Source organism: Mus musculus, chromosome 11 (assembly GCF_000001635.26).
Source record: "Mus musculus strain C57BL/6J chromosome 11, GRCm38.p6 C57BL/6J".
In the NCBI taxonomy this organism is placed as follows: Eukaryota; Metazoa; Chordata; class Mammalia; order Rodentia; family Muridae; genus Mus; species Mus musculus.
In genome coordinates, this window is record NC_000077.6 from 58,952,407 (window position 1) to 58,973,147 (window position 20,741).

Genomic DNA, 20,741 nt, shown 5'->3' on the forward strand with positions numbered 1-20,741 from the left:
TCCTCAACTGAAGCTCCTTTCTCTGTGATAACCCCAGCCTGTGTTGTTGACACAAAACCAGCCAGTATACCTCCTCCCATCAAACCTAAGTGAAAGACTAGTTTTACTAAAACTAAATGGTTCATGTCTTAACCGATTCTCCACCGTCCCTGTGTCCTTTTTTTTTAAAAAAAAATACCGAGATAATTTAGTTGGCATGTTTAAATTTCAATAGACAATTCTGGAAGCAGCAAATAGTTAAATGTAATATACATGTAACTGTTGTTGGCAGAAGGAAAATAAGAGAGATATTTTCAAAGAGAATAATATGAAATATCTTTTTAAGAATTATTTTGACCTGACTTGTATTAAATTGATGAAGCAATAGGTATTTTCAAGAATGGTTTTAAAAAAATGATTTTTAAAAAAATTCCTGGTTTGTCATTTGTATCTTTGCAGTTACTTGAACTTCAGATAAAAATGCTTCAGATGCTAACTTTAAAACACATGATGCTATCAAAAACCCTTTTCTGTGGACCAAGCTGGAAAGCAGAAGGTGGCACAGCTACTGTAGGAAGTTCAAGCAGAGATAGCCTCCCCTCAAATGCCAAATGTCAAATGCCTGAGTCCAGATGAGAGGGGCTCCCTTTGACAACTTGGTAAAAAAATAAAATGTACGTAGTATTCCCTGCTGGTGACTATAGGATTCTCAATATGTCTCGTAACAACTCAAATAATTATCACGAATCCTCTTTTCATAAATAAAAGCCAAACCAAGGAAAGTGGTGATCTTTCCACAGGTAAAATTCCCTGCCCAAACGTTCTCCATAAAAATGACATTCTCCCCAGTGTAGGGGAATGCCAGGGCCAGGAAGCAGGCAGGAGTGGGTGGGTTGGTGAGCAGGGGAAGGAGGAGGAAATAGGGTGTTTTCGGAGGGGAAACCAGAAAGGGAGATAGGATTTGAAATGTAAATAAAGAAAATATCTAATAAAAAAATTTTTAATGACGTTCTCCAAATAAATGCTGAGTGTGGATTATTCTTTTACTAATGCTTCACAGAAAATTATGCAGCTTTAGGGGAACAACTCTTGCTCAAAACAACGGAACTCTTTCCCACCTCCCATCCCCTAACCACTGAAACTGCTTGCTGGCAGCTCAGGCTAATTACATCCTAGCTCCTGCACACAGGCTTTGCGGTGTGCCGCCCCTCCCCCCGCCCCGTTTCCAGCATACTGCTAGTGCAGGGTTTATTGACATGATATAATGTCAGAATAGTTTTCAGGGGCTAAAGACGCCTCTCTATTCCAGAAAAGGATGGAAAGGGTGCTAAAGGGAACACAGATTCAGAGGCCACCAAGGGGGCCCACATCCAGAATACCACCTCACTGTGACCTCGCCCACCGAAACTTCAGGCTTGGGGAGAGGACTCACGCCCCTTGCCTGCTCCTGCAGCTGTCGTTCACACTCTACGCTTAGGAAGGGCAAAGCAGCCATACCCCCACATTTCTCGCTCAAAAATCGGACTTGGCCGCACCCAGTGTCAGGGAACGCCTCGGGCGCGTGGCAATCGTCAGTGGCCCGCACTGTGTTCAAGACCCTTTTAACGACTGTATGGGTGGCTCTGAAAAGAGCCTTTGAATTGAGGGCACCCTCGCCGCGCCTCACTTGGAGCTGGTGTATTTGGTGACTGCCTTGGTGCCCTCGGACACAGCATGCTTGGCCAGCTCCCCGGGCAGCAGCAGGCGCACGGCTGTCTGCACCTCGCGGGACGTGATGGTCGAGCGCTTGTTGTAATGCGCCAGGCGGGAGGCCTCGCTGGCGATGCGCTCGAAGATGTCATTGACGAACGAGTTCATGATGCCCATGGCCTTAGACGAGATGCCGGTGTCCGGATGCACCTGCTTCAGCACCTTGTACACGTAGATGGAGTAGCTCTCCTTGCGGCCCCGTTTGCGTTTCTTGCCATCCTTTTTCTGCGCCTTGGTGACCGCCTTTTTGGAGCCTTTCTTGGGGGCTGGAGCTGATTTGGATGGATCAGGCATAATGTCTAGTTGTACTACGGAAACGCGGACGCCCCTGTAGCAAGAATATTTGTATGCCTTGCATTCAAATGAAGGATCAGGCATCACTCCCTTTGATTGAATACAATTTTACATTACGTCATCGCGGGGTAAGGCATATGCAAATTAGGAAGGCTCCGCGTTCTTTTCTGATTGGTTCTTGTTGGCATCCAATAGGAAGGTGCAGTCTAGCCTCCCTCCTGATCATATATAAGAGCTTGCTGGCGCTTACGAATTCGTTTTCGCTAGGTTTCTTTTCTGTTTTTGCGTACTTTTGGTTATCAGTGGAAGATGTCTGGTCGTGGCAAGCAGGGCGGCAAAGCTCGTGCAAAAGCGAAGTCTCGTTCTTCCCGTGCCGGCCTGCAGTTTCCAGTGGGCCGTGTGCACCGCCTTCTCCGTAAGGGTAATTATTCGGAGCGGGTCGGCGCTGGTGCCCCGGTGTACCTGGCGGCTGTGCTAGAATATCTGACTGCTGAGATCCTGGAATTGGCTGGTAATGCGGCCCGCGACAATAAGAAGACGCGAATCATCCCGCGCCACCTGCAGTTGGCCATCCGCAACGACGAGGAGCTCAACAAGCTGCTGGGCCGCGTGACCATCGCGCAGGGCGGCGTCCTGCCCAACATCCAGGCCGTGCTACTGCCCAAGAAGACCGAGAGCCACCACAAGGCCAAGGGCAAGTGAGGCCCCTACCGGTCGTTAGTGCGACTTTTACAGACACCAAAGGCTCTTTTCAGAGCCACCCACAACCTCATTAGAAAGCGCTGTACACTGAGCCTGTCGCCAGTTACTGGCCAGGCCAGTTCTCCTGACTCCTTCCGTGCATTCCTGCATCCCTGTGCGGCGCTTGGGGAGCTCAAGGGAGACCAACGGCTTCATCTGCGGGTGGCCTGCGGGCCGTTGGAGGCGTTCGAGTTTCTCCCCACCACTCCGTGTCAGACACAAGGTTGCAGTTAACGTTCGTGTTTGGACATTAAGGGGATACTTAATAATAGAAATTAGTATAAGGTTCTGGTTTAGATGCTAGTGTTTCTATTGAAACTGGGTTAAATTGACATGTTCAAGTCTTCCAGTTAGGACGGGGTTTTCAAAGGTTTCTGAGGGGAGACTTGGTATTTCAAATCTACTTGTTTATATAAATGTTCTGTTACAAGGCGATTTACAACTTTGGAGTTTTGCTGGTTTCCTTTGTGGGGGTGGGGAGCCGGTCTCTAGGCTGCTTCAGCCTGCTTAGTGGTAGGATTACAGATGAGCATGGTGGTCCTGCAGGCCTTTGGAACTGGTTAATCGGATCCACTTAAGTAGCTTAACCTTGGGGAGCAAAGTGATTTGTCAGGTTCTGGTTAAACTAGGTGTGAGAGTACAGCAGTGTCCTTTGTCATAAAGTTTAAAGCAGCATCATACTAAGGACATGCTTTTATAGATGATTGTGACTTCTTTAAGCAGCATGACGAATGGTTGAGTTACAGGTAAATCAGGAGCGTGGTTGGGAAAGGGAGAGGAGGGGGTTAAATGAGTTACCTTTAAATCGTTTTAAATGGCACAGAATTGGGCCTCTTCCCTGTTAACTGCTGTACACTATTTAAAATTTAACAATACAGGCCACGAAGACAGTTATATAATGTTTATTATATAATTTATATAGACTGTACTGAAACTGGATCTGTTCAAGCCTGGGCTCCTCAGACACCGTCTGTAACTACAGAGCTGCTCATAAAATACCAACGTCTTAAAGCCATTTGTCTAAGGATAAGCAATTTTCCTTAACGGTGAGTCTTAACAGAGTGATCAATAGACTGCGTATAGATTATACATCTGCAAATGGGTGGTCTCAGTAAAACAAAGCCAGAGGGTTGGACCTCCAGAGATCTTTATGTTCTTTTAGTTAGAATCTCTAGTTCTAGTTTTAGTTTGTATGTGTTCATAGGTCATTGTAGCTGCTCAAACGCTTGAGTGGAGGTTAAACTTTTTAGGAATTGGGTTATGTTAGCATTTATTTAATGGTGTTATAGAGGCATCGTGGAGGGAGGTGTACTAGGGTAGTTTCTCATCTCTTCTAAGGCTGCTGTCAAATGCACAACCACTACCCAAAAGGAATATTTAATTTCCATTTAGGTAAAATGTAATGTAAAGACGCAGCTCATAAGTTGCCCTGTCATATGTGGCTAGTGAATAACTAGAGAGCACAGATTCTGAGTGTGTCTACAAAATTAAAGGAAGTTCCAATCATAGCAGCTGTGATCTAGGATCTGGTCATCTGGATTATCATTTCCAGATGGGAAGTACCAATGTGAAAAGAGAATGTTCACTGGATTCAAGCACTCCATGATCCATTCCTAGGTATATGCCCAATAAAATAAGAGTACGTGTATAACATAAGCTACACAGGCGGAGGAACAGTTATCAGTCATGAAACCTAAAAGGTAGAGGAAACCCAAATATTCATCAGCTGAGGAACAGCACAAAACTGTCTGTTCTTGTGACGGAGCATTAGTCAGTGAAGGGACTGGACAAGATGACTGAACCTTCATGTCCAGAACGGGCAAAAGATACAGGAGCTGAAGGAGGGGAGAGAGTAAGCATGGACCTTCCAGATGTGGTCCAGGAAGAAGGCTTAAGAAATGCGCTCAGTGTGCTCGCATGAAGACCTGAGCAGATCCAGAACCCATGTAATGCAGGGCCAGGTTAGCACTTTAACTAATTCCAGTGCTGCCAGGGAAGACCGGAAAATCCCTGAAAGCTCGCAGGCCAGCTGCTATGGCATAAACAGCGACTAACAAGAGACCCTGGCAAAAGGTTGGAATTTGAGACCAACACCTGAGATTGTCCTCAGACCTTAATGTATGAGAGCATGAGTGCCTGCACTCACATTCATATATGCAGAGGTGTGCAGTGCACACTCACCACTCACAAGGGGGTCAGGGGCAGGGTGGATGAAGGAAGCCTGGAAGCCCTAAGGACAGAAAGAGGACAAAAATTTGGTCCAGTGTTTCCTTTCTAGAGTAAAACTGACCCACCTCAGGTAAAAGGTGAAACTCCTCGTACCACAGCTGCCATCATGAGAGACCATGTGGAGAGGCAGGAGGGGACCTGATCCTCACTCTGCTGCAGCTCTGAGCAGGCCTTGGCAGATAGCCTTGCCAGGTTCAGCCTGCATGGGTGTTGTGTGGAGGTATGGAGGTCTTTCCCTGGCCCACTGTGTCTCTGAGCACATGCCTGTATTAGAGTCATTTCAGCCACTCTGCATGTGTTCCTGTGCACTGCTGAAGGCAAGAGACAGGGTTCCAGAAGGATGCAGCTTGAGCCAACCTCGGAAATATCTCGGAACAGTGTTTGCAGTGTGTGGGAGCTCTCTGCCTGTCTCCGCAGCATCCCGTGTTCCTCTTCTGGGTGTGGGTCTTTCCTCCAGCCCTGCTTCCCACCTTAGTCTCTGCTCTGTGGGGCTATTTCTTGTGGGCTCACCCACATGTCCAGTAATCTCCCACCTCAACAAAATTCAAAATATACCTAATATGCAGTCCAGCTCCCCTACTCCTGGGCATCTCTCCAGACGAAATGAGATCAGTATGTGGAAGAGACATATGTACTGACATGCTCATTGTGGATACTGTCGCTAGCTAAGATAGCTAAACATGGGACTAACCTCAGTGTCTGTGAAGGAGCAGATCCAAAATGCAGTATATACACAGATAAATATTACATAAGCTTTAAAAAAAAAAAAAAGAACCCAAAATTACATTTGTTGTCACATGGATGAACCTAGAGGACATTTCAGTGTCTTTTGGCATCATAGGAGATTGGTTCTCATCTCTGACCGACCCCCGAGCCTGGGCAGGCACCAAAATCTATGGGTACCCAGGATCCTTATATACAAAGCCATAACATCTGCTTATAACATACAAATGCCCTCAGTGTTTTAGTATGCCACCATAACTCCTTGTAAACAATGCAATGTAACTATAGGGTAAATAGTTGTACTAGGCTGACCAAAAATCATTGTCATGAAGCTCGATGCACATTCAGTAGAGATAACTCAAGAAAGTTGAAGAGCCGGGAGAGGTCAACTGGGAAATCAGTGGGGGTCAGCTGGAAAGTCATGAAAGCGTCTCCAGTAGGCTAATGGGGTGCTTCAAGGACCACAGAGGCTGCACTTTCCATTCTGTCCCTCAAGCTAAATTCTGGGGTTCAGAACAACTGCCAGGCCAGTTGGACTCAGGCTGTGTAGACAGCTAATTTCCTAATATGAATGGCAAAGCGGGATGGATGTGTAGTAGGCAGGGGTCTCAGGCCTCCTTGCTGCACATCCCAGGTTTGGCTGATGACCGTGAACGGCCCTCTTTTCTTGTGATAGCACCAAAACCACCGTTTCCACAAATCCGTAACTCTCCCCAAACTGCATGATAGCACCTGAGGGATATCCCCACCTGCTAAAGGCAGCCTGTTGTCCCCACTGGCATCTGGGTCACATGAAGTTTTCCTCCCTCTCTAAACAGTTCCAACACACACCCATGATTCATCTCAAAAAACGGACAAAATATACCTGTTTTAGTCTTGAGCTGCTACGACCAAAAAAAAAAAAAAAATACACATAAAGAAGTGAGATAGCCATACATTTGATCAGTGAGTTAATATCTAAAACAGCAAAGCCCTATAATTCAATAGCAAACAGCTCGAATTTTAAAGCAAAAGGACCCCAAATAGGAATTACTGTAAAGACACACACGATCTTTGAAATCGCTACAGTTGCTGACCAATCAGACCATAGTGAGGATTCACCTCGCTCCTGTTAGGATAGCTGTCAAAAACGAAACAAACTAAAAACAAAACTCCTCTTCCAGTACTCGCTAAGTTTCTGTTCCTGTTCCTCTTTCCAGTTCCCTACATAGTCGCTTCATTCCTGCTTAGGGATAAACTGCAATGTTGTGATCAGCTCAACTGGCTACCATCGACGTCAAAGAGTGCAGAGGCACATACATTTATGTCTACTGTCACTCGCATGCGTTGAGTATGCCTTGCACATAGTGCTAACTATGTATTTGTTAAGTTAATTTAAAACAAAGGATTTCTTCCCTGTCTAAGCTGGCGATGGGAAGAAATTGCACTCCCATGGCAAGTAGCAGGAAACTGAGAGGGCAACGCTGTCCCACTGTTGTGCTCCCGCCCCCATCTTCCACCCCTAACACTAAACCTTCATTTGATCCTTTCCCACAAGGCATAGGTGCAGATCGAATAATGAATGGGGGAAATTTAATAGGGAAAGAAAACTACAGGCTCCAGAAAGGAAAGAAGATCCTTCTCAGATTTTGAGACGCTGCTCTGCATTACATCCAGCCTTGTATGGTGTGACTTCTCTGGGAAGCTCGGCGCAGTCTAGTTGAAATAAAATAAAAGAAATTAAAAAAAAAAAATTAAGATTACAGCAGTGGCTTCCATAGGTGCAGCGCCCAGCTCGGGAACCAACGCGGTGACAGCTGTAGTCTGGCCTTGCCGAGGTTTGGGGGTGCGGGAGTGTGGGAGCGTGAGCACCGGGGTGTAGAGAAGGTTTCCCGCGTCCTCTGATGGGCACCTCGGCCTTGGGTGCTGGAGAAGCGACGCGCTTTGCCCTCTCCGGCTCCGGAGCATGGGCATGCTCGGGGGCGTTTTCTGATTGGTCAGTCCAAAAGCTCTGACTGATCCAATTGGCTGTGTGAGGTGCAAGATGGACAGCTCCTTCCTCCCTGGCTCCCTCAGAATTTCAAGCCCTGTGTGTGTCGCCGATGTCTCACAGGGTCGTACATTCCCAGAGGCAAGAGTTTCGGTTCTTTCTGAACGTGAAGCTATTTTCCCTGTCACTGTATCCATAAGCTGGCACTAGAGAGTGGCGCGGGCCGGGACGTCCCGGTTCCTGGGCACCACCAATGGACGACCCACGTCCTCCGGTTGGCGTAGCGCCTACCCGCGACCGCACACCGCAGGCACGGGCTCGGGATTCCCCGCTTTGGCGTTCACCGGCGTCAGTTTAAACTACACATACACGTTTGGAAGCAAAACACCATGATTGTCAGTGAGTTCTATTTTTTAACCAAATCCGTAAAGATGCACCACAGTTTGATTTCTATCCTTTTCTGGACTCACGTTTTTTGAAATTATGTGGACGACATTTCTCATCCTCTGACGTGATCTAAATAATCATTATTACTATTGTTTGATACCCTGATTGTGACCTTTGGGGGAATCCTTGAATACAGCCCATGTTATCCTTGAAAGCCTTTGCTTCAGAAATCCTTTTTTTTTTTTTTTTCCTAATTTTCTTTCAGATCTAAAGATGTTTTATTTTGTTTGATAAAGCGTCATTTCAGTGTACTCTAAGCCTCAAAATTATTATCCTTCTGATTCAGCTACCGAGTACTGAAGTTATAAGCATGGACTACTGTTCTTTGAGTCATATCTTCTAGTTTTTTTTTTTTTTTAATTAACGTACGTTAACTGTGCTTAGTAATGGGTTTCATTTTGATAACTTCACACACACACACACACACACACACACACACACACACACACACACACCAGCTCTCCCCTTTTTTTCCTCTTCCCTCTGGTCCCTTTCTCTCTATAAATACCACCCCGACCCCATTTTTATGCTTTTTTTTTTTTTTTTTTTTTAATCTAGCTTCCACATGCTAGAGAACCCATGCCATGCTTTTCTTCCTGCCTGGATCCAGCTTACTTAACACTGTGATCTTGAGTTCTTTCCATTGTTCCAGCAAACGACACAATTTCTTTTCGTTTTTCTCTTTATTTTTTTCCATCTCTACCCCTCCCTATTTTTAAAAAATAGTGTTAATACTATGTAGCCCTGGCTAACCTCAAACACACAGATATCCACCATCCTTTGCCTCCCGAGTCCTGGAATTAAGCTTAACTGCTGAGCTACCTCCAGCCCTCGCCCCCAGGGGCGTCCTCAGACCAGGTGGATGTTTTTTTAGTATTCCAGAACTCAGGAAAACTATGCCTCGTTGTTATATAAAGGAAGCATGCAGAAAGGTTCTAGAAGGTTCTTTGTGTCTTGGGAGTCGAGGCAAGATTGTTTTGTTTTTTTATTTAACAACAACAATAAAAGCTCCAAGAAAGCGACTTGAGTTTTTTCCACAGACCCCGCTGCCCTCCTACCGAGCCGCAACTAACAGTTCCAGAGTCCACACCACTCAGAGAGAATATAAGAGGCAGGGTGTAAAGTCAATCCCCCAATGGACCAATCAGAGTGCAGCATCCCATAATGCCACCTGGTGGGCAGCCAATAGGAATGTAGCTGGGTCTATAAAAGCAGTGCTACTCGCCCCCCACATTGTGCACCTGAGGAGCAAGGGAGGCGGACGATTCAGGAAGATGGCACGCACCAAGCAGACGGCACGGAAGTCGACGGGAGGCAAGGCTCCGCGCAAGCAGCTAGCCACGAAGGTGGCCCGCAAGAGCGCCCCGGCCACCGGGGGCGTGAAGAAGCCGCACCGCTACCACCCTGGCACGGTGGCGCTGCGCGAGATCCGGCGCTACCAGAAGTCCACCGAGCTGCTGATTCGCAAGTTGCCATTCCAGCGCTTGGTGCGTGAGATCGCCCAGGACTTCAAGACCGACCTGCGCTTCCAGAGCTCCGCGGTGATGGCGCTGCAGGAGGCCTGCGAGTCGTACCTCGTGGGGCTGTTCGAAGACACGAACCTGTGCGCTATCCACGCCAAGCGGGTGACCATCATGCCCAAAGACATCCAGTTGGCTCGGCGCATCCGCGGAGAACGGGCTTAGGCTCCCACAGGCACCGCTCATGAACCCAACGGCTCTTTTCAGAGCCACCCACAGAGTCAGAAAAAGTGTCTGTAACGTAGACTTAGGTGTCCTGTCTCCTCAGGAGGTGAAGACAAGGTGGCCGGCAATCGAAGTGTCTCCCCAGATCAGTCTAGAGGGCTTAGCAGCTAATCCTTGCCCATTGAGCTATTTGACTTGCAGCTCCGTCCTATTCTAACCTGCCTTCCCTTGATAGGTATAGTGGCCTGAGCCCTTGTACTACAAGATGATGGTTGTGTTGCTGACTGGTTTTACCAAGTGAAGGTAGCTCCTACCGGCAGTAAACGTGCTATGTTTGCATAGTTGATAGTATCCAAACGCATCTGCTCAGTAACCAAGTTACTTATGTTTTGTGTTTTAAGGCTCATAATGCCTGGTATTAAAAAGGCTAGCTATTCCTGTACTTGAAAAGTTGGCCTTTCTCCTGATGGAAAGCCCAGTGAACTGCCTTTGATTAAAGTTAATTTTGCCCATCTGTTAACGGCGGCAGCAAAAGAGTCAGGAAAGTGTTAACTTACATATTTCCAGGGGACACATCCAGAGAATCCTGTCTTAAACGATTCCTGTAGGGTACGAAAGTCTAGCTGTTGTCTTGACTCAACCTGAGTTGTAAGCAATAGGAACCTCTCTTATCAAAAGGATGTTTTGCGCTGGAGTTTAATTCTCTGAGCCTTGGTTTTTCATACTGTCCAGTACTGTATGACTTCTGAGCCATACAAAAAGGGTGGTGTTCAGAGATGACCGGCATGGAGACTAACCGGCTTGATCAGAAATCAAACTGGGAGGAACCCGAGATGGTTAACTGAACTGCATTAGTGGAGGGCTGAGGGGAATAGCCTGAATAAGCCTGTGAGGTTAACACAGAAAACTTTACCTCTCCTTTGTAGTGGAATCACTCATTAATGCCAATGTTAAATACATAAATTACTCCTAGGGTGTGCATATAATATAAGTATGCAACTGAAGAGTTTTGAAGCCCATTATGTCTCCAAGCCCAGGGATGGGGGAGCAGGGGAGGGCAAGGAGGCAGAGGGGAGGTAGAGGGGGGCAGGATGGGGGGGTGGGTGAGTCTAAAGACTGTTTGTGTAGCCTTGGCTGTCCTGGAACTCCCTCTGGCCTCAAATTCAGAGATGAGCCTGCCTCTGCCTCCGCCTCCCGAGTGCTGAAATTAAAGGCAGGGATCACCACCTCCCAACTTTGAGTTGCTAATTTCTAAATTGCCCCCTTTTCATTTTCCTAGCCTCAATCCATGCAAACCCGACCACATTTTCCCTGCATTCCCCACCTGAGTCTCCACCTAATCTCTTTGCCCTATTGATCTATTTATTGGTCCCACAAATATGGTCTAGCGAAGCCATATTTCTGTCACCGCCCCCTTCTCCCTGGCTCCACCCTAAGCAACGAAGCCCCCGCCTCCTCCCTTCGGTGTAGCAGCCTCAGCCCCGCCCCCGCGGCATCTCTGCCAAGCAACCTGCCTGCGTGAGTTGACGCCACAATGGCCCTCTGCCCCAGCTCCTGGTCTTCCCTAGTGCTGTAGCACAAACCCAGCCTTTCCCCCATGCGGCGCACTTGCCCCTGGCACCTGGCGCAGTGCAAGGCTCCTTCCTTGTGAGTAACCACCGTCCAGAGAATTCGCTCGCTCACTCACTGTCTGGGTCGAGACTAGGGGGTTCCTTCTCCTGTCCCCACCAAAGTCAAACCATAAGCTTCAAACCGTGGACCACTCTGATTACGTGGGTCTCCTGGATGAGCCCTCATTGACCTTAGATGACCCAAGAACCCTGATGTCTGTCTCTGCTCTAGGGAAGCCAGGGCCCTTTGGCCCTGGTTCTGACTAGGTGGTCAGACTAGGTCAGACTAGGTGGTTCTGACTAGGTGGTGAGACTCTTGAGATTGGGTCGGGAGAAGGTAATGCCCTGTGCTCTGCTCATAGAAAGTTCAGATGAAATTAACATGGCAGCCACTCTGGAATATCCGAAGATGCTTGGCTTTCAGGATTCAGAGGAGAGAACAAGATGGGGAGCACTGAGAGTCGACCTCATTCCCAAATTCTCAAAAAGGACCTTGGGAAGCAGAATTAGGGGCAGTTCAGGGTCTCCACCGCCTGCGTTAGCAGGACTTGGACTTGAGGGATGCATGCATGTGTGTTCTTGTGCACGTGTGCATGCTGTATGTGCCTTCAGAGTGCATCCATGTTCACATGCCTGTGTTTGTTGTGGTGTGTAAGTGGGCTTGCACGTTTTCTGTGTGGATGTGTGCATGTGTAGTTACAAACATTTTTACCCATGTGCAAGCTTGTATATGTATCTGCATGTCTACATGCAGGCCCTGTACTTGCGTATGAATGTGCTGGTGTGTCCATGTGTCTATATGGAACCCCTGTATCTGTGTTTTGTTGTATCTTTTCTGCATTGCACCTTAACTGAAAGGATTTCTATTCCTTTCTAAGTTTCTTTGTTTTACCAGGGGTGAGTTAAAGACATAGTTCTGACCCTTGACTATTGCAGCCTTTTGGGTAGAGATGTGGCTCCAGGGCAGACATAGGACTTACTTGACAGCAAACACAGCAGAACAGCTGGGAGTCCCCAAAGGCCCAGGAGGGAGCTCGTAACTAAGCTGACCCAGACGCCAAGCCCAAGCTTAGCAACTGAGGTTCAGGGGTCTGGCTAGCATTTGGTCAGTGCCTTTGTATTCCACATTTGGACAGCAGCTTTTGTTCCCATCTGTGGATCAGCAGAGGAGGCACTTGTGCTATGCTGTACAGGGGCCCCAGGGGAGTTGAGCAAGGCGCCATTCTGGGATCCTGCTCGCCAAGGGCTTACAGTGGAAGCGCTCCCCTTGTTTCTCCCCAGGAGCCATGGATGCGGTGGAGCTTGCCAGACGGTTACAAGAGGAGGCCACATGTTCCATCTGCCTTGACTACTTTACTGATCCTGTGATGACTGCCTGTGGCCACAACTTCTGCAGAGAGTGCATCCAGATGAGCTGGGAGAAGGGGAAGGTCAAGAAAGGGAAGAAGAAGCAGAAGGGCTCCTTCCCCTGCCCCGAGTGCAGGGAGATGTCCCCTCAGAGGAACCTGAGGCCCAACCGCCTCCTGACAAAAGTGGCTGAGATGGCCCGCCAGCACCCTGGGCTGCAGAAGCGAGACCTGTGCCAAGCACACCAAGAACCCCTTAAGCTGTTCTGCCAGGATGACCAGAGCCCCATTTGTGTGGTCTGCAGGGAGGCCCAGGAGCACCGGATGCACAGGGTGCTGCCTCTGGATGAGGCTGCAAGGGAGTATAAGGTGAACGCAGGGTCAGGGGTTGCAAGTCCAGGAGGGGGAGTGGAAGTTCAGGCAAGTTGGCCTCAATGTAAACCTTCATTTCATAATAAGAGCACTGGCACTAACAGAGGGGGGGGGGGACCGTCTAGAGACAGCCACAACAGGAGGAAGTATCCTTTGCCTCCAGAACAAAATAGGTGTGTGACTCATCCACATGTTCCCAGGGATGGTCTACAGTAGCCACGTTTATTAACTAACGAGTGGCAGGCAAAGGTAAGAACACATAGTGAGTAGCAGATAGTCAGTACATAGATGGCAAAGTGTAATCAAATGAGTTTACGAAGTCCAGCAGAAACAATTGAGGGAGGAGCCTGATCAAGAGAGAAAAGGCAACATCATCGAATAAGGGTCAGCAGAATTGACTAGGCAAGTTGAGGCAGTCAGCTGCAGAGGCTTTTTGGTTTGGTTTGGCTTGGCTTGGCTAACTGAGCTCTCTCTCTCTCTCTCTCTCAATGTGCTTCTGATGACTGAAATTCTGGCTTCTCTTTAACACTAGATACATTTTTACATCACAGGATAAACAATAGTTACCTCTGTTGGGAGTGGCTTGTCTTTTTTAAAATTTATTTATTTATTTATTATATGTAAGTACACTGTAGCTGTCTTCAGACACTCCAGAAAAGAGAGATCTCGTTATGGATGGTTGTGAGCCACCACGTGGTTGCTGGGATCTGAACTCAGGACCTTTGGAAGAGCAGTTGGTGCTCTCAACCCACTGAGCTATCTCACCAGCCCCGGGAGTGGCTTGTCTTATAGTTGTTTCTAAGCACACAACATTTTTACTCTTGGGCTATTTTGCTGTTTGTTTTTTACTCCGACCTGTTACATCAGAGTTAGGGGAGAAGCCAATCTCAGGACAAGGGGCTTTCAAGGGCACTTTCGACAAACATGCCTGGGTGTAAAATAGATGTGAGTGGGTGGGGGTGGGGCTAACCCTGCTTCCAGAGCCAGCTTCTCAGTGAGCTCAAGCCGCATAGACAGTTTACCAACACAGTGTACATACATCACCAGGAGCTAACCTCCAAAGCCCAGGTCAAGAGAGGCTCATTTCCTGGCCGCTGGAATGGGAAGCTAGACCACCCTGTCTGTAGGAGGATCTCTGGGGTCGTCAGTACAGCTGCAGAGACTGCACTCCAGATGTGGGCAGAGGTGGGGTCTGCTGACCGGAGGCCTGTTTGTGTGTCCAGCTCAAGTTGGAGGAGGACATAAAATATCTACGGGAGGAGATGATGAAGACGGAGACACTGCAAGCCAAGGAGGAACAGACCTTAACTGAGTGGCAGGTAGGTGCCCAATGGCTGCTGTTCCACCCTGTGTGCCTATACCTATCCTCATCTGTGACAGGAAAGTGCCTTTCAGGGCTTCAAGGAGGAAAAGGGTTCCTGTACTCTGCAGGTTCGGTGCCTGACCTACAAATTGAGCCAACACAACAGGTGAGCAGGATTTTTAAAGTGAGCCTCAGGTGAAGCCTGCTAGAACACCTGAAGTCTGCCAGAGAACAAAATAACAACACATTAAAAAATTTTTTTGACGGGTGCTCATAAATTCAGGTTAGCCTTGAACTCATAGGCTTAAGTAATCCTCCTGCCTCAGCCTCCCCAATAGCTATGTGTACTGGCAAGCACTACTGCACCTGGATGGTTCAAACAATTGTTTTTAAAAATTATCCTCGGGTTGGTAAGATGACTCAGCAGGTAAGAGCACTGACTGCTCTTCCAAAGGTCCTGAGTTCAAATCCCAGCAACCACATGGTGGCTCACAACCACCCGTAAAGAGTGCTTTAACACTAGATACATCAGGTGATCTGATGCCCTCTTTTGATGTGTCTGAAGTCAGCTATAGTATACTTATGTATAATAAAAAAAATAAATAAAATTATCCTCATTTTATGTGTATTGGTATTTGCCTGCATGTATATATGAATAATGTGTATGCAATGTCCAGCAAGGCCAGAAGAGGGCATCAGATCACCTGGAACTATGGCTTAGGAAGGATGTGAGGTGAATGTCTAGGTGCCCTAAGCCATCTCTCCAGCCCCCTTTTAAAAGAATCTTGTTATTTAGATCTTAAATAGCTCTATTTCTTCATTCTAGAAGCCTGTTCCATAACATAGATGTGGGCTGTATCTTTGATTTAAAAAACTGAGAAAGGCTGCAGGTGGTCCTTTCATTTCAAAGTTATCTCCCTTGTAAAGTGGGATCAGGAAGACATTAGTTTGTTAACCATAGATTATCTTAGGTAATCTTAGGTTGGGCAAAGGCTGACTTCTTCCTCTTCACAGGAAACGGCCTGCTCGGGTCTGGGGGATGCGGCTTTGCTGGTGCTTATTTGGAATCCCAGAACTCAAGGAGGCAAAAGCAAGGCCTGTTAGTCCAGAGTCAACCTGAACTATGTAACCAGTCCCAGAATACCCAGAGCTATGTGGGAAAAGCCTCTCTCAGAGGGAAGGAAGGAAAGATAAACAAGTGCATAAAACATGAGGGGGGCAGGTATTTAAGAAGTTTGTCTGCTGTCTTTGAAACTCTTGATTTCTTACTATTTTTGAACAACAGCTTTAGGGACATGGGTAACTCCAAAATCATTTTAGCCTGGTCATTAGGAGTCCCCCGTCCTTTTTTATGAATCATGCCTGTGTCTTTCTTTGAGGTTGCATGTTCTAAGCCCACTGACACCAGGACACATGGACATTTGAATGTATGGGTGTTATTACTCAAGGCCTGTTAGGGTGCAATAGGGATGGTGTGGAGAGTCTTGGTCAAAAGTCTGGCTTCCCCAACTTTTCCTAAGAATTCTAGGTCACCGGTTGTCCCAGAATTGCTGTGTGGCAACCCTGAAGGAAATCCCTCCTTTCTGAATCCATCTCATAGCCAGTTTGGGGTTCCCCCATTCCATTTCGACAGGAGAGAGTGAAAGAGCGGAGAGAACGCATCCTGGAGGAGTTTCAGAAGGTGGTCTTGTTTCTGGTGGAAGAAGAACGGAGGATCCTCCAGGTCCTGAAGAAGGAGGAAGAGGACACCTTAGGGAAGCTGCAGGACAGCAAGGCCTCCCTGGACCACCAAAGCCGCTCCCTGGACCTGATCCTGTTGCAGCTGGAGGAGCGGAGCCAGCAGGAGCCCCTCCAGATGCTGCAGGTGAGGCCAGAGGTTGCTGAGGCGCTCCTGTCTTTGGGATTTTCTGTGTTGCCACAAACCCGTGGGTACACCAGGAGGTGGGGTGTGGCCTGAACACGTGCACCCATGGGTACACCACGAGGAGGGGTGTGGCCTGAAGATGTGCACTCAGCCCAGGGGCTTGCAAAACAAACACAGCCTGACAGAAAGGATGAGGCTGGGCTGATATTTGAAGGTCACTAGCCTGTCTTGTCCCAGCGCTACACGGTGCCTCACAGCAAACAGTCCACATTGTCCACAGTATACACACACACACACACACACACACACACACACACACACACACACACAAAGGGAGAGACAACAAATACTTTCTTAAAAAGCGGTTTTGGCCCAGGGTTCTGGAAGTCCAAGAGCATGCTACCGCCCACGGCTCCACTTCTGCTCATGACATGACATGACGTAACAGCCCGCCAACACCTGCCAGAGTGAACAAGGGTAGACTGACTTCAACACCCTTTCTCGTCTCCGTTCACCATGGAGGACCTGTGGCCTAATTAACTCTTAAGGGCCCTCCCACACTCTGCTCAATACCGTGACACTAGGAATTAAACTCCAACCTGATGTTGCTGGGAACCTAACATAGCTAGCCAAGGCAGGTGGGCCATTGTAGTTTTCTAGGCCAGGGGTGCTTCTGTAGATTCTGGCTTCTAGAAAATCTCCAGGGACCCTAGGCTGTCACCCCCAGCCCCTCCGCCATCCACGCCCACTGTGCTCCCTGACACCCTAACTGCATCAGCAGCTACCAGAGGTCTGCAGAGGAGGAAACTGCTCCCTCCTTATCCACAGCTTAATCCCCAGATGGCTTCATTTTTGCTCAACCTGAAAATATCAAAGGAGAAAATCCAGACGTAAACAGTCATCAAGTTTTAAACTGCATGCTATTCTGAGGAATATGATAAAATCCACCTGGGCTGGGAGGGAGGCATCCCTTTGTTCAATATCTCTATGCTTCGTGTTATCAGCAGTGACTGTCTTGGCTATCAAAGCTACTGTGAGGTGCTCTGCAGGTGTGCATGAGGAACATTCACAGGAGCAGTGAGGCTAGCCGAGTTCTGTTGCCTCAGAGACGCTTGATCAGCCAGCAGTAGAGTGCTTGCTTAGCAGGGAGGGGCCCAGCCTCCTTTAAGTGAAGCTCTGTGAGACTCAAGGGCCAAGGTTGCTTAATGATTTGTGAGCACAAGCTCGCCATGGTTCACTGTTAGAGATGGCTCTGTTCTATTGTGTTAGCATTCTCTGTGCCAGACGCATAAACAGTATCACAACACACACACATACACAAAAGCACGGTATGTGAAGGACTTCTGACTCGGGGTTTACTGGATTCTAGGGAGGAGGCGTGGGGAAAGAGCAGGGTGGTGTGGCTCAGTGATAGTGCTTGCTTAGCAGGGGTTCTGCCCTCTGTCTCCACTACCTTAAGTGCTGATCATGGTTCCCAGGACTTGGCCTCCTCTCCGCTGACCAGACCTCAGGCTTGCGACCGTGGACTGAGGGAAATGCTTAGGGTCTGCCAAGCAGGAGTGAAAGGGAAGCTTCCAGGAAGAGTACAAAGTTGTTATCTGACAAGGGACTGTCCAGCTGAGGACATGTCCCAAAGTAGCGGGCAACAGAGGTAGCTTTGACACCAACAAGCAGGACCAGCTCTGAACTCTCCTCTCTGTTGCTTACAGGATGTGAAGGACACCTTGAACAGGTACTGTCACCCTCAATAGAGGTAGTGGGGGACGTGGGGGAGGGCAGAGCACACGGAGAGGCAGAGGGGACATGAGTCTGTATTCCCTGGAGGAAGGAGAGCTTCAGCGTGCAGTACCCAGAGGTGGTCCTCCCCGCGGCTATCAAGACCTTGTGCAGAGTTCCAGGACAGATAGAGGTGCTCAAAAGCTTCCAAGGTAAGTGGAGACCCGGGTCTCCAAGGACCCCAGTTGTCTGGGCACTGCTCTGCCTTACCCGGATGCCACACAGGACCAGCGCTTCCAACTAGAAATTAGTGTCTCAAACTGTACTCACCATCTTTCTAAGCCTGACTGCTGAAATAAGTTTGCCCCCATTTAGCCCTGGTGACTCACCATCATCAATATCCACGGGGATTTGTAGTGTAGAACCCTTGGGTAACCCCAACCGGTTGGAACTGGTGGAGGGGAGGCTTTTGGGTGGATATGGAAAAGAGCCATTTAGCCACTGTGTCTGTCACACCCCGCCCATCTTGAGGGTTCTGGCTCATTCACCTTGAATGACCCCTACTCTTCTCTGTCTACCTGGACCCTCTGCAGAGGATGTGATGCCGGACCCCAGCTCAGCATACCCCTATCTCCTCCTCTACGAGAGTCGCCAGAGGCGGTACTTGAGCCCACCGCCCGAGGGCAGCGCCCCCTACAGCAAGGACCGGTTCGTGGCCTACCCGTGCGCTGTGGGGCAGAAGAGCTTTTCCTCTGGAAGGCACTACTGGGAAGTGGGCATGAATCTCACCGGGGATGCACTCTGGGCCTTGGGGGTGTGCAGGGACAACGTGAGTCGGAAGGACAGAGTGCTTAAGTCCCCAGAAAACGGCTTCTGGGTAGTGCAGCTGTCCAAGGGGAAAAAACAGCTGTCCCTGTTACCCAATTCCACTCTAGTCACTCTCACAGAGCCTCCCAGCCACATGGGGATCTTCCTGGACTTCCAGGCTGGAGAGGTGTCCTTCTACAGCGTGAACGATGGGTCCCACTTACACAGCTTTTCCCAGGCTGCCTTCCCTGGGCCGCTGCTGCCATTCTTCTGCTTGGGGGCTCCCAAGTCAGGCCAGATGGTCATCTCCACAGTGACCATGTGGGTGAAGGGATAGAGGCTTGAAGCCGGGCAGACACTGGGTGTGCCACAGTTCCCCAGAAGGCAGGGTGCTTCACCACCGTGGCCACCTACCCAGGCTTCCCTGGGGCACTAAGAGTTAATACCTGTGCTGGCAGGGTAACTGAAATACAGTCAAGATTCAAATGCTCAAGTGAGACCGACTACAGATAAGATGCTAAATGGGGGAACTTTGGAAAGGGTCCTGCTTATCTCAGAGTGGACTCAATTCTTTTCTAACACCCTTCCCCAAGAACCCCTCCCACTTCCCATTCCTGTTAAAAGTTACTAGCATGCCAGGACTCAAGTGAGATGGTGAACTGGCATAGCACATGTTTCCACTGTGACCCTTCTGTGCCCATGGTGTGACATGTATCTTGTCTCCCATTGGGGTCAGTCAACCACAGACATGAGGGTGGCACTGGAGGCTCTGAGCAACAACAGGTGCTGCGGGCTATGAACACAGAGTAAAAGTGCAGAGGGAAACCACCGACTCCCTTGGTCACCACTCTCAGGGTTTTCCATGTCCTTGAGGTCATCCTGCCCATCAGTAGTACTCTGCATCCTTTTCTGAGCCCTGGAGTTACGCACTTGTGCATGCTTGTGTCTATCCTCACAGCCCCTGCTCCCAGGATAACTCTGAGACTCAGATATATTTAGATACCTAGGCCATAAACCTTGGCTGTTCCCTAACTAGCTCATAAGCTAATCTTCCCGTTACTCTAAGGTCTGCCACATGGTTGATAACCTGGTCCTCAGGTTTTGCTGCTGTACATATCAGCATTCGGGGGTCAATCTTCCACCTGTCTCTATCCCAGCATCCCCCTCCTGCTCTGTCTGATGTCCCATCTAATTTCCTGCCTCAGCTCATTGGCCAATAAGCCTTTTATTGACAGGTGAATGCTTTTACACAGTGAACAAGAGTTTCTCTCTACATTTCCCCCTTTTAGTCCAAGAAAAGGCTCCTTTTCTTACAAAATAAACTATATACAATAACCATTGTAGTGCTCAGCCCATATGTTCCAAAACTATAGACATGACAAGTTAGCTGCTTTGACAGTCCCTCAGAATTCCTGTATAATGGTGGAACTTCAGTCTTCAGCCCTCTGGCACCGTATAACTGACAGACTTTTCTGTGCAGCAGGAATGATGAAGGACTTAGCTATCTTGTTCTTGCAAAGCTTGGCAGTTGAGTTCCCTGCATCCCAGTTTGTCCATTCCGGACAGCATTCAGTCAGCATTTGAAGCACGGACAGTTTCTTGCACAGTGGCAGTGGCCACATTTGAAACAAACTCCATAGGGAGATTCTTTGATGCTCAACTTTCTTTGAAGTAGAAAAACGGGTCCTGTTGCCAAAAAGCCTTTTAATAATAAAACATCTTTAAATGTCATATTCTGTAGATCTCTGATGTTTCCAAAAACCATCTATAACTGAATTGTCTGTTTCTAGTTAGTCACTATTTGATTATTAGTCTTGAAAACATCTACTGGAGGCTAAATAAAACTTATTTTGAAAATAACTAAACTGGTATCTATAAGACCATACATTTGATTGACTATTAACATG

General features: G+C 48.3%; 3 protein-coding genes and 1 pseudogene across 7 annotated transcripts; 3 read left to right on the forward strand and 1 right to left on the reverse strand.

Moving 5' to 3' along the window:
• Positions 1 to 1,641: 1,641 nt before the first annotated feature.
• On the reverse strand, positions 1,642 to 2,106 carry H2bu1-ps (H2B.U histone 1, pseudogene; annotated as a pseudogene). The gene has a single exon (NR_134309.1). The product of NR_134309.1 is annotated as a H2B.U histone 1, pseudogene (transcript).
• A 158-nt stretch (positions 2,107 to 2,264) lies between these two features.
• On the forward strand, positions 2,265 to 20,669 carry Trim17 (tripartite motif-containing 17). 4 transcript variants are annotated; one of them, XM_006533811.4, is made up of 8 exons: positions 2,427 to 2,986; positions 3,686 to 3,809; positions 12,708 to 13,141; positions 14,368 to 14,463; positions 16,081 to 16,311; positions 18,021 to 18,043; positions 18,136 to 18,239; positions 18,621 to 19,331. In XM_006533811.4, exons 3-8 carry the CDS (start codon positions 12,713 to 12,715, stop codon positions 19,169 to 19,171), a joined length of 1,434 nt encoding a protein of 477 aa, XP_006533874.1. In that variant the 5' UTR covers positions 2,427 to 2,986; positions 3,686 to 3,809; positions 12,708 to 12,712; the 3' UTR covers positions 19,172 to 19,331. The 4 variants fall into 4 exon arrangements, with proteins under 4 accessions (XP_011247459.1, XP_006533874.1, NP_112449.1 ...); XM_011249157.3 differs by lacking the exon at positions 3,686 to 3,809 and having other exon boundaries at positions 2,265 to 2,986; NM_031172.3 differs by lacking the exons at positions 2,427 to 2,986; positions 3,686 to 3,809 and adding an exon at positions 11,375 to 11,463 and having other exon boundaries at positions 18,621 to 20,669.
• H2aw (H2A.W histone) lies at positions 2,279 to 2,786 on the forward strand. Its single transcript, NM_178218.4, has one exon. It carries the CDS (start codon positions 2,332 to 2,334, stop codon positions 2,722 to 2,724), a length of 393 nt encoding a protein of 130 aa, NP_835736.1. The 5' UTR covers positions 2,279 to 2,331; the 3' UTR covers positions 2,725 to 2,786.
• H3f4 (H3.4 histone) lies at positions 9,305 to 9,867 on the forward strand. The gene has a single exon (NM_001318003.2). It carries the CDS (start codon positions 9,406 to 9,408, stop codon positions 9,814 to 9,816), a length of 411 nt encoding a protein of 136 aa, NP_001304932.1. The 5' UTR covers positions 9,305 to 9,405; the 3' UTR covers positions 9,817 to 9,867.
• Positions 20,670 to 20,741: the final 72 nt, after the last annotated feature.

Excerpts from the sequence above, each read along its gene's own strand:
- H2aw (NM_178218.4), top strand. The coding sequence starts at position 2,332 with ATGTCTGGTCGTGGCAAGCAGGGCGGCAAAGCTCGTGCAAAAGCGAAG.
- Trim17 (XM_011249157.3), top strand. The coding sequence starts at position 12,713 with ATGGATGCGGTGGAGCTTGCCAGACGGTTACAAGAGGAGGCCACATGT. Across the intron at positions 14,464-16,080 it reads AGACCTTAACTGAGTGGCAG|GAGAGAGTGAAAGAGCGGAG; the intron begins GTAGGTGCCCAA and ends CCATTTCGACAG. Across the intron at positions 16,312-18,020 it reads AGCCCCTCCAGATGCTGCAG|GATGTGAAGGACACCTTGAA; the intron begins GTGAGGCCAGAG and ends TGTTGCTTACAG.
- H3f4 (NM_001318003.2), top strand. The coding sequence starts at position 9,406 with ATGGCACGCACCAAGCAGACGGCACGGAAGTCGACGGGAGGCAAGGCT.